The sequence below is a fragment of the Cyanistes caeruleus genome, chromosome 2, assembly GCF_971803275.1.
Source record: "Cyanistes caeruleus chromosome 2, bCyaCae1.hap1.1, whole genome shotgun sequence".
In the NCBI taxonomy this organism is placed as follows: domain Eukaryota; kingdom Metazoa; phylum Chordata; class Aves; order Passeriformes; family Paridae; genus Cyanistes; species Cyanistes caeruleus.
The window spans coordinates 81,658,511-81,671,470 of NC_141702.1; the positions used below are offsets into that span (position 1 = coordinate 81,658,511).

Here is a 12,960-nt window from a genome sequence, read left to right on the forward strand (position 1 = left end):
TGTTAAACAACCGTGCTCTGAATTACACAGAAATTTAGCTGAATAAAAAAATGATTCATTGAATTTAATAGTTTAGACAAGGCTCTATTTTATTTCCATTTGCTCAATGGCAGAATTCTCACAAAGCCCAAAAAGTACAAGACTTGGATAAACACACAGACTTCTGTTAAGTGATAAAAATCTGAGCTTTTTTTTCCCCCCATGAAAAATTTAAACTAACTTAACTTTTTTCCTTAAGTACTGAGTAAAAGCTGCCAGATTTGTTTTTATGGATGTTCATTCTTAGGGGAAGCAGGGCAATGGAACAAAAAACTCACACACACCACCAAAAGCCTGCAAACAGTTGGACAATAGCATTTTCCAAGGCGAAAGGAAAAAAGTTCTGCAGTTACCCAAACTCAAGTTGCAATGAATAATTGGCATGTCAACCTTCTGGAGTTTTCTAGAAACATGTAACGAATAGTGCAGCAAAAGACACTATTGGGAACTATACCCAAGGATGGAATATGCTCAGGGTAAGTCTCTCATCACACAATGTACTGTATCTTCACTGAGCAAGAGACCAAAACACCCTCCTCACATACTTAAGCTTACCTCATACAGAAAAAATTATGTTCATTTATATACATACTCCTGGTCATTCTGCTGAAGAAATTTTAGGTTATTAATCTGAGAACTCCTGTGTTCAAAGGTGCTGCTCTACACTACAGTCTCAAACAACATTTCAAATATATTTGTCCTACTAATCACAGCAACAGAAAAAATCAGTAGCTGCAGCCTCCCTTGCTCTTCTTCTTGCCTAAAACCATGCCATCTCGCCACCAGAGCTGAACATTGCCTCTTATACACACTACTAATTCACTTTTATAAATTATAGTTCATAAGTCACTTATTCAAATCTCCACTCCTAACACGACTGGGGCTACCCATGCAGTCAATGACTGCAAGTATCTACAACAACTGTGGTAAAGCCTGTGGCAAAAAATTAGCAGAAGAAATTGGTACTACAGCATGTAATAGGATAAGGGGTACCTGGTGAGGTGCAGTTGGTGCTCAGATTTACTCAGCAGTTCTGTCAGTTTTAGGCACTCCTCTCTGGCTCCTGTCACATCCTGCTGGGCTTGTTCCAACAGCTTTTTGTTTCCATTCAGCTCTAATCCCAGTTTTTCTATTTTCTTAGAAAATTATAGAACCAAAGAAAGTATATTTAAGAAATACATAGGGATACATTTTAAGACAAAAGAAAAAAAGTGATCAAAGCACTGAAAATAATGCACATTTCTGTTCTTGAAGAAAAGTAGTTACTTGATAAAAACTGCAAAACAAGCAAATTAAAGTATTTGAAATTACATTGTCATGAAAAGCCAAAATGTGTTTAATATTTAAATATTCTAATATACAATCAATTTTATTATGTTCATGTGGCTTGAGACTTACAGGCATTCAAGTATTTTCCATTATTTTCATGTGAAGGCTCCATATTTGTGGGCTGAATTCACTGTGCTGGAGAGCCAGAAAGGCAGTGGAACAGTGATCAACTTTAGAAGCTGCTTGATACAGGATAATTCTTGTGATAATTAATTTACTTTTTTTTTTTTTTTTAATGGCTATAACATAACAAGTGACAAGGGGGCATTTAGCTTTGTCATCTAATATTACACAAGAGAATAAAGGTAATTTTGTGACTTTACTGTTATTGAAAAGAAGTATTTATGACTTCTATCTGAACCCCAAACATAACAGCTGCTGTTAATCTTATTATTTTATTAATATCATTAGTCCCTATATGTCAACATAGTAACTAAAGTTGATGAGTCTATTAACACATTTTACAAACAACCATAGTCAAGTTTTCATGACCAGCATCTTCAATTCCAGTGATACATACTAGACTTACGTTATCCCAATCATATTGTCAGCAATTTAAACATTTTTCATAGAAATTCTCAGAAACAATATATTTTTCTTCAAGTCCATAGACAACATACAAGTACCTGTAGGAATGTATCTGTAACACAATACTATACTTTGTCCTAAGGATGCTTTTATAAGGCCAGTAAAGTATAGAATAAGCTAACAATGTCGTTTTAGTATGTAGTAACTGTACTGCACTAACTCCCTACACAAATATTTATTTGTCATTGGGGCTGGAGGAAACTTGTATGTTTTTCACTTGGCTAAACTATGCAAGGTCATTTGTAGTACAGAGTAAAACTGTTCATCTAAGGAGTTACTGGTGATTAGCTATCATACTTTAAACTCAAACCACAGATTATTTGTGATAACTTCCTCATGTAGACAAGATGCAATATCTTTTTTAATTAATCAAATTATTTATTCAAACATTGTATAAGAACAAATGAATATAACCCACCCCAATACAAACATCTGAAGCACCTTCATAACAACATTGTATTTGTCTGACATCATAACTTACTGTAAGTAGTAAATAGTTTAACACTTTTATGGGAGGAAAAGAGACAATCTCTTCATACAGAAAAACACCATAATTTCAGTAGTGTTGGAGTTCTAAAAATTTTTCTATTTACTTAATTGTACACTTTTTTCCCCCCCAAAGAGCACTCAACAAAGGTTCATCATGGAAATTTTGATTAGAATTTAAATGTCAGCTTGCTTTATCACATGCACCTCCTACTAAATTATATTGGGAATTCCAAGTTGAAATGCAAAGATAGTAAATCTAACTACAAAATCATTAATACTCTTCCCTTCTAAAGAAAGTAACAACCTATTACACTGACAGAATATTTTAAAATCAGGTGCTCAAAGATATTCAGTTACAAATGCTTTGCATTTCCACTTTTCAGACTTCTGTATATTTCTATATTGTATACTTCTATAAATAGAAGTCTCAGCGGGTTCTCTATTCCTCTTAACAGTAGCAGTTCGTAAGTGTTCATAAGTGTTTCTCCACTCATAGTAAACAGGAACATGAACTCTCCACTGTCTTCACAAGTTAAAGATAGGAAAGTTGTGCAACATTCCTAAAATCTGTTTTAAAAGTACATCCACTCAGCACACCTTTAAACAAACCCAAGCCACAAATTAGTCCAAAAGCATCAGCTTAAAAAAAGCACAACCACAGCTGAGAATATAAATACACTCTAGATCACTCCTTCAGGGAAAAGTTTCAAGGAACAGATGGGCTTTACACCACTGCCTCGAGTTAAACAGGCTCAGTCAGGTTTTGACACAGACCCACAGAAGGAAGCAAATTCCAAGTGCAAGAACCTCTGGTGAAAATGTTTAATTTCCATCAGCCAGATGTTGAACCTTCAGGGCTGAACTCAAGAACACATTCATAGATTTTAGTTGTCATGAAAGTGCAGGGGGAAATTGTCAGATAGGGAAGGGTTACTTCATGACAGGATCTTTAAACATTCACAGGTGTCATATAATTTCTATTAGAAGTATCAAGAAAACAAAACTGTGGCTTAAAAAACAATTTTACTTGTGCTACTTTCATCAGTAATTCCAAAATCCAGTATCAGCTCCTTTACACTCATATACACGTTTGTGCATGCATGTAGGTATATACAGACATAAACAAACATCTTAAAATATCAGTGTTTGGAGGTGCTTGCAGCATGACCTATATTCTAGAATTCTAGTAATGACCATGGCAGAAAGAGCAACCTCATGAGAAAGGGATGGCAGAAAAATGCTACCCAATAAAGTATGTTAACAGCAACTCAGAAACAGCCAATCCAGGTATATTTAGGCTTATCAACTAAGTTATTCTTTTTGAAACACCAAAAAAATGTTCAGTCAAAATAATTTGGTAGTAGCCACACACCACACCATACTTACTGGCTGAAAACAGATCATGGTCTCAACACTATGGGATACTTAATTTTTAAAATTCAGGTAATAGTTTGAAACATGAACCCTCAGAATCTGAGACATGTTAATATAATAAAAAATAACCCTCTTCTCTCTCTTGTTAACAATAATAGTATCACAAACACACCCTGTCCTGAATTCTCAAGTATGTCTAGTCCAACATTAGGTCATCACAATGTAATTCAGATTTAATCTACAGAGAAATTACAGAATCAATGTACCTTCCTCACTGTTCCTGCAGGGAATCTTACCAGCATTTTTCCCAACTTTTACTCACAATATTATTTGTGTTACTTCAGTTACCATTTCTTCTATCAAGAAGCTGTAAGTAGTTCTGTAGCTGCTATCCAGGCCACAGTCTAATTGTAGGGACAGAAACAGAAACAAACCAACTAAAGCATTTTGCTGACAGCTCTGTTTCTCATGCAGTGTTAATTTGATCCCTCAGTGCCTATCACCTGTGATACAGCTTTTTACCACATGATCAGAAAGTTATTTCTTCAAGGTACTTAACTTTTCAAAGTATGTGAGAGACAAGAGATGGAGCACAGAACTGCAAAAAGACAGATGACAATCTTGCATTTAAGAAAATCTGAAACAGATTTTCAGTATAACAAGGAACAGAATTATCATAATGTATACGTACAACAAGACTACATTAAGGTTAGAACAAGCAACTTCTGGTGCTTAACTCTGCAACTTTAATGTTCTTATTACTTCTGCACATAATTTCAAAAGTACTATTTAATATGTCTTGTTCTGCAGTTGCCCCAACTCTCAGGAATATCAACAGGCACTTTGCCATGGAAAGATGGCAGGCTAAACTTCAGTAGGAGAAACACCATTATTAGTAGCTGAAAGACACTGACACCTTCCTGCATCCATATTCAGCTCAGTTACACAAAAGAAGTTTTACTTAAGCAAAAATGAAGCATTGGTGATGTACCACTTCAGTAAAATTTTATTCCAAATCAATTATTCTTTTTTCAGTATTACCACCAACCACCTTTTATATTTTAAGTTTTCTGCTTCAGGGCACATAGGACCCTTTTGTATCTATTCTTGAAACACTTAAGTGTTTCATTTCTCATTCACTAGTTTGTGAGGCATTTGAAAATTCTCTTCAGATTTTTACAACATATTTTTAGGGAAACACACTAGAGATGCTCATTCAGTTACATAAATGCAACTTGCTGGAAAACATAAAAGATGTTCTCAAGCACTAAATCAATCCTCAAATATCCTTTTCAAAACCTGATATTATCTTCTCCTAACAATACTTCTGCATGTTGCAAAAATGTGCTTATTATTTAACTAGACATCTCTATCTCTGTAAAATCTGATTAAATGAAATAATAATTTCATTTAAACCAAGTCAAATTAAAGATTAAAATATTTTTTTCATATTAATGCTGATTCTGTTGCATGCAAAAAGTACAACTTTAAATTTCAAACTAGCAGATGTTTTTCACAGAATTTTACATAACAAACACAGAAAAGACAAATTTTTTTTTTAACAAATGAGAATGATTAAGTAGTGATAAAAAAATCTTGTTCTCTGAGGAAAATGCAAAAAACAACTTTAGAATATTTTTAACAAAATTAATTTAAACAAATTAATTCTTAAGTGATTTATGGCATTCACTGTCAACCCCAGTATGTTCACACATCAGGTAAAATAACACAGAGTATAACGTAAAAAGGAAATTCTGCACTGACTATATCATTGCCCAAATTCTGCAGTAAAATAATTCAGGAGAGCAAAATATTAATGTGAATTTATAATACTTTTTTGTTGTTGTTGTTTCATACTTCATTTTCCACCCTTACTAAAAGATTGAAAGGGCAGAAAATAGAACCAAAAAGAGAAGAAAAAATATAGAGTGAAATATAATCACTGTGGTGGTTGGCATTTGAGTGTACATCGCCAAAAGGCAATCAAGATCTCTGAAAATATATACACTTCAAATTAATACACTTCTGCAGGCCATGATGCTCAAAAGCCTAGCCTCATTTACTAAAGTAGCCTTCGAAGCAGAAAGAACAGTGACAACGCTCAGGACAAAGTCTTTCAAAGAGGTGCCTCCAGTATGGCCTTGCACATACATTTAAATACTACGTATACTATTGATAGGAATTTTTGCAGTCTTTCACACTGATCTATGTTGCCTTCCATACCTAATAATATACTAATTAATCAGGGACAGAACCAACTGGATTTTCTTTATTTTTTTTTTAATTTAAAAACTCAACAAAACAAGACTGGTTTTATAGAAAGATTTTAAAGTGTTTTACTTGGATTACTATCAGGCCATATGCAGCAGGGGTGATTTGCAGTCATTTCTATCCTCATCCTGATATCAATCAAGCAACTCTAGGTTCAGAGTGGTCTCTAAACCTCAGACCTCCCAGGCACGGCCATCTGACATAGCATATTGCACCTGAAGAACTATCCAACTCTGTAAAGAGAGTTAGGGCCATCACAAGGTTAACCCCCACCACATCCCAACAATGGTTTTCTCCCTTTTGCGCTCTATTTGATTTACTGCTGCTTCCCATTCAAATCTGAATGAGGACACAAAGCACTTATGAAAGCTACATGTGGTTTCAAAGGGGAAAACTCTATTCTGGAAACAGATTTATTATAAACGATGAGAATATACAAATATGCACACAAGGCTTAAAGGAGTTCACAAAGCCCACCTCCTTCTAAGAGGCTAATTCACGAAAACACACAGGACCACTGCAAATTCTTTAGCCTAAAAAAATCATTTAGCCTAAAATAGGAATCTGAAAACCTTTCCTGACAGGAAGGGCAAGTAACCTGAGCAGAAACACGAGAAGTAGCCCCAAGAAACACGCATGGTTCCTGAGGAAAGTTTTTTTTTTTTTTTGTATGGCTAGCTCAGAAATCAGTTGATCTGTAAAGACCAGAGGGACAAGAAAGATATAGCCTAGATAACAAAGCAGGCTGTGATTTCCTAAATGGCTGTTATCCTAACTGGATCTGGTGGGACTGTTTAATTCCTCAAAGACAAGTAGTTTTGAGACCCCTTTGCCACTTGTACTGCAAAATGTGATGGCACCTGGCAGTACCACTCATCTTGCGTGCTCCACTAAAATGCAGAGCCTCAAGACGAGCCATCACCCACAAGCCCTCTGCTTCCAGACTGATAGAGAATTAACAGTCCTGCAGTTTCCTAGGAAGACCAGGGGTACTGGAAGAACTTTATGGAAATAGCATGGAGGATGGATGCAATTAGAGGAAGACACTTTAAATCTCACTGAGGCAAACTTGTTACCTGCCGTTGTTAGCTGGGGCAAGAAAAAAATTATATTGTAAAGTATAGATTTATGAGAATACACATGCAATTTTTAAATTAAGAAATAATCTTTAAGGTCTGTTCTTGTGCAAACTCTTGAAGAGCAACATGGTCCCTGTAGATAAATACCCTAGGAAAGGACAAGAGTGAATGGTTGAAACGTATTATACAAGGAATTTACCTCATCATTTCCATGAAAATATTTGCTTTTAATTTGCCCTGCAATACTGTTTCAAGAACAAAACTTCCAATCCCATAGAGATTACTACAGTCACATTCTAACAGAGAGCATTGCTGTACTACAGATTAGCTCAGCAGCAACCAGCAGAGATAAGAAAGTGATTTTGTTCACAGTGGAACAAGATCATTTTTTTTGTGTTAATCGATTGCACAGGTGGGAGATAGGGACAATGAGGTAGTGCAAAATACATGGTTCACTTGCTGATAAAAATTTCAGAAAAGGAAGGATGCATGTAGAAAAAGGAAGGGGAAGATTACACCTACTTCATTACTGAAAAACAGGAGAGGACAAAAACTGTTCCTTTTATACTTTTAAACACTATTTAAGACTACTGATGTGAGATTGGTTCTTACTTCCTGGACAGCATTAAGGAATAACTGAAAAGAAAACGTAGGCAATAACAACTGAGTGATAGGGACTTTTACACTCTTTTTCTTCTGATTGTTGACACAATTACTGTTGATAAAACAACCATTTTTTCGAGTCAGAGAAGAAGAAGAAGGAAAAAACAGAACAGAAACCAAGTATTTATTTAAGTATGTAAACCCACTATATATTTTAATAATTTTTAATGCACATAAACAATTTTCTCTTTCCATATACTGTAGGGTGACATCACTATGGATCATGGAGCATAGATAGGTAACATGGGCCAAACTACACCTATGAACAATAAAATCCTGATCCTGTGTTATTCCTCTTAGCAGCCCAGATGCTTAGGGGAAGCAGACCCGTACAGAAAATGCAGATAAGGAGTAAAGAGAATTCTGTTACTGGGAATCCTAGTCCCAAGGATTTTTCTTAAGCAAATAGACAGGATTTAATGAAGGCTGCTTATACCACTGATCCTTGAGGAATGGATGGCTGACAGAGGAAAGTTATGCCATAGCAGAGCAGCAGCAGACATATTATAATTTTATACATATTGAAGGGTTGTAGGTCAATGTCCTCCTCAAAAATCTTGAGATTAGCTAATAAGTTCAGCTATTAAAAAAAGAATTATGTTCCTCCTGAGCAGGCCAGAAAATTCATATCAAAGCAAGGCTTAAAGTACTGCCATTTTACTCCTTATTTACTCATTTTCAAATTAATGTACTGAATGCCCAAAACACAATGATTCATTAGGAAGAGTTCAGTTACAGTAAAGGTTATCACATTAAATTAATGCTTTCTTGTCCAAAAGTAATTTGGGTTTGCTACTTTTATTATTATACTTACAAGTATATATAATATATATATAATAGATATATTTACTTATATTATTATACTCAAGGTCAGACCAGGTAAGAAAATTTCATGCTAAGAGTTTCAAGCCGTCTTCTGAATTGTTCAGTTTTTCCCCCTTGCCAAATATTACTCAAGTATATGTTTACTAATTTAATAGAATTTGTTTTCAAAGCAGAATTTCCAGAGCATCTTTATAACTAATGAGAAAATACAATATCAGATATAGATATAGACTGTTACAAGAATACATATAATACATAATCCTAACCCATCTTCACCAATTATTAAAACTTGAAAGTTTCAAACATCTGGTGATATGCTGAATGTCACAGCTGTTGAATACTCTAGTATTTTAAAACCTGACTTATGAAAGCTTGGTATCTGTTCATAAAAAGACATTTCAGTGAATCAGGGTCTTTAGATGGTGTTACTCGTCTTGCTTTGGATACTCTGAAACATTTCCAGGATATATACCCAAATTCTTGGCCTGAACTATTTTTGATGAAGACAGAGTCAGTAATCTCTCCTCTTATAACATCTAAATTAGGTTACTATAAATCATGGATTTATGACAAATGAGATAAACATTCCCAAAATACCCTTTGGCAAAATGCTTTTGGACTGCAATTTTGCCAGATTTTTATTTGTCTGCAAAATTGTCAGACTATAATATACGGAAGCATCATTTACGTTCTGTCATACTGCAGAAAAATACTTTGGTGTGTAGCTCTTCCCCCATTTGTATAGGTTATGCATGTCAGTGAGTACTGACTTCTTTTTATTTGGACTTATGAACTGCAATGCAGGCAACTCTTAAAAATCTGTGGGTTTTAGTACAGTGTTTCTGGAGCTTTTAATTCTGTCATCTACAAGGTAGGCAACAGAATTCTGTAATTCCCCCCTTCAAATTATAGCTGCCCAAATTTAAAGACTTTTTTACAAGTTAAGATTACTAGCTTGAATTTAATTCTACACACAGTATTTATCTGATTCCACAAAACATGATAAAACAATTGAAAAGCTGCAGTTAGTTTCTGGAGTTGAATTTAACATGTCCTATTACTTTATTGCAAGGACACCACAACTCCCAGTGGAGCCATGCTACTGGTAAGAACTATCTAATAAGCAGGACTCCCAAATTGGCTTGGACTGCAAAACCCAATATTAAAAACTGTTTTCACTTCTACATGCTGAAGCTTGTAAGATTTTATAAGCCAAATAGAAATTATTTCAGACAAACAAAAAGCAAATTGTTAACAGAGAACTTCATTTTTATTTTTATAAGGCAGAGCAGAAAAGAGCAAGTGATGTTAATCTGAGGAATAATTCCACAGTGTGTCAGAAGTATGATTTCTGTTAGAAATGCATAAATTATGCCATGCAGTGCTTATAAATTAACAAAAAAAGTATTATAAAAGTGAAGCCCTGCTGTGTCAAATATGCCACACAATTTTTGTTCTAATAACAGCAATTGAGGTTAGGGCGTGACTTTTCTCTGATATAGCTGTGCTAGTACAACCCCTAGTGTGGACAGAGTTTACTACCGTGAAGGCATTATATTCATATAATTTATAAACCTTGTTCCTAAGCAGTAAAAGTATTAAGTAATGCAATGTTATTTCAGCACAGCTACATCCACAATGGGAGGGCTGACTGACAGAGAAAAAGAGAGGGCGGTAGGTTATGCTACTTTACAACATATCGGGCCAGATGAACAGATGTGGGTTTTGTGTAGAGAAACTGTGTGGTTCATGTCTTTCCCCCCACCTACCTCCGTAATCCTGATGTTAATCAGGATCATGATGGATGATATTAGAAAACAGTTATTCAATTTAAATGGTAACATTGCTCATTGCTTCTTAATTTTTAAGAAATATTCATGTAAAATGTTAATAACAGAGAGTTATAACAGATATTGACACATGGGTATTAGTCCTAAGCAAACAATAAATACAGGGAAAAATATATTAGGGTAAAAGGGAGTAAGACCAAAAATAGATATTTGCTTTAGGCTTCCTAAACGATATAAGTTCAAATTTGAATAAGATTTATAAATACCAGCATATGATAAATACCAACCTGTATTTACTTGACATACAGATATATGTATCTGGTGATCCCAAATTGCACACGTGGAGCTTTCTGCCTATTCTGACACAACTGAATAATTTTAATCCTTTTTTAAACATCACTCCATGTAAACTAAAAAATATCTTCAAAACTGAAATTTATCCACAGCACTATTAAAAATACAATTATACCTCAAGAAACAGTAAACTTGCTCTCAATATGATAAAAGGCTATCCAAAACATGATCCTTTGCTTTTAAAAGAGAAAAAAAAAAATCATTTAATACAGAATAGCATGAAAATAGTCATACATTATTGTCTCTCTACTAAAAAAAAATAAATACGTATTTATTATGAACAGATGGTGGCCATGGAAGGTATCAGCTCTGTCTCTTAGCCAGAAGGTCAGGTCATGGCTGAGAGACCAAAGAACAATTATTATTTGCTATTCAGTGCCACACAAGATAAAACATTCCAGATTTTCTTTAAATACGAAGATAGATGCAATTCAACTGTTTTCATTTTTTACAAATGAAATAATTTGCAATAACTTATTAACATTAATTAAAATTTTATTTAAAAATCCCCAGCCAACAAGAAACAACAGAACAAGGCACTCTGACACTCTTCTTGGGCTGCTTTTAACATGTTAAAGAATCCTAGGACCTATACAGAACTTTTTGGGTTACTGGAGTCACAGCTATAAAACAGCTGCTAGATATTGAGTATGAGAATTTCAAAATTGTTTGTTTTCCTTTTTTTTGAGGAACCAACAATCATATTTGAACAATATAATAGCATAATTACTGAATATCTAATCTTTATCTAATTATCTAATATTTTTCTCTGATAGGAACTCTCTCTCACATCCTTTCACTTTGTATCAAATTATAACTCACCACATTTCAGTGTATTTAGCCCCACACTGATTAAAATACCAGTATGTCATCACATGAGGTTAAAATATTTTGTTAAATTTTGCAATTTGTTCAAAAGGCAATCCTCAAGCAAGTTGGAGAACAGGATTTAAAATCCAAGATACTTCTTCAACTATCTTATTAAACACATCTTGTTTTATTTGTATGCCAAGATTATGCCAACTCTTTTATCTGTGATATCTGTCAAGATACAGACGACAAGCCTGTTTTTTGTTTTTCACTGTCCTTAGGCCTAAAGGATGCAGGAGTGAAAAGAAAAGCAAACTTTGAAAAAAAGAATGTTTTAAGACCTCTCTTCTTCTGCGCTGTATGATTTTTCTATACATGTTGAAGGGCTATTTCACCTAATAAACTCCTCCTTTGCATATGTTTTCATTATAACTTGAATTTATTATTATTTATTATTGCTTCCAGACTAAGCTTGTACTATTAAGTTAATAAACTTACTGTCCTATGTGCAGCTTTTGAGGAACTGGTAATTAAAAATTTAATTTTTTAAATACTTAATTTTCCCCCTACATATATTCTTATACAGGGAATGATTTATTCAGTTATTTAAAAGAAAAAGAATGGTTCAAAACCTGTTTGATAAGCTGCTCAAATAGAATCATCCTCATGTGCCTCTAATATATCTGTGTATTCAGAAGACTCTTATGTGCAAATCACAATTTAAGAAGGAATACTGAAAGTTTGAAGTCCTAGAGAAAAATGGATAGAACCTCAAGAAAAAGGGCACTTCGAAAGATGCAGATTACACCTGTTCAAGCTGTTTGCCAAGTACGTTGCAGGTTACTCTAATAATCTTTCTCACTGCATGGGATGCTTTCTCACAGACTACCTGTAAGGCATATACTGGTTTTTGTATTAATATAAAACCCAGTTTTAAATAAGAGTTAATGCCAAGTGGATTTTTCCTATAGTTATTTTTTTCTAGAAGGTTACTTTTGTTTTTGTTTTGTTTTATTAAACTTTTCTATGAATCTCAGCATTCAGTAACATTGAATCTTTAAAGAAATTGGAAGATAAATGATTTTCATTTTTGGTATCATTAGGCTATGCTTAGAATCTTTAATGTTCTGTTATGCTGCATATATTGGTGATTATGTGTGAATTTATTTGTGAGAAAGAAGTGTATAAACACATGTATACAGTACATAGAATTTAAGTAGCTGGTATGAATAATATGATAGAGTAATTCTATATGAAAGCATGGAATGAGTGATACGCAAAACTGAACATACTAGGGCTGAAAACAAGATTAAGATAACCAAGAGGTATTTATTTAGCAGTAAAAGCTG

At 34.0% G+C, this 12,960-nt stretch overlaps 1 protein-coding gene across 11 annotated transcripts in view; it reads right to left on the reverse strand.

Moving 5' to 3' along the window:
• Nucleotides 1–12,960, reverse strand: part of SDCCAG8 (SHH signaling and ciliogenesis regulator SDCCAG8) — a 104,431-nt gene that overhangs the window by 65,892 nt on the left and 25,579 nt on the right. For all 11 annotated transcript variants that reach the window (XM_086878235.1, XM_086878237.1, XM_086878234.1 and 8 more), the window contains one exon: nucleotides 1,033–1,175. In XM_086878235.1, coding sequence (XP_086734361.1) covers nucleotides 1,033–1,175 — 143 coding nt within the window. The remainder of the gene's footprint in view (nucleotides 1–1,032; nucleotides 1,176–12,960) is intronic.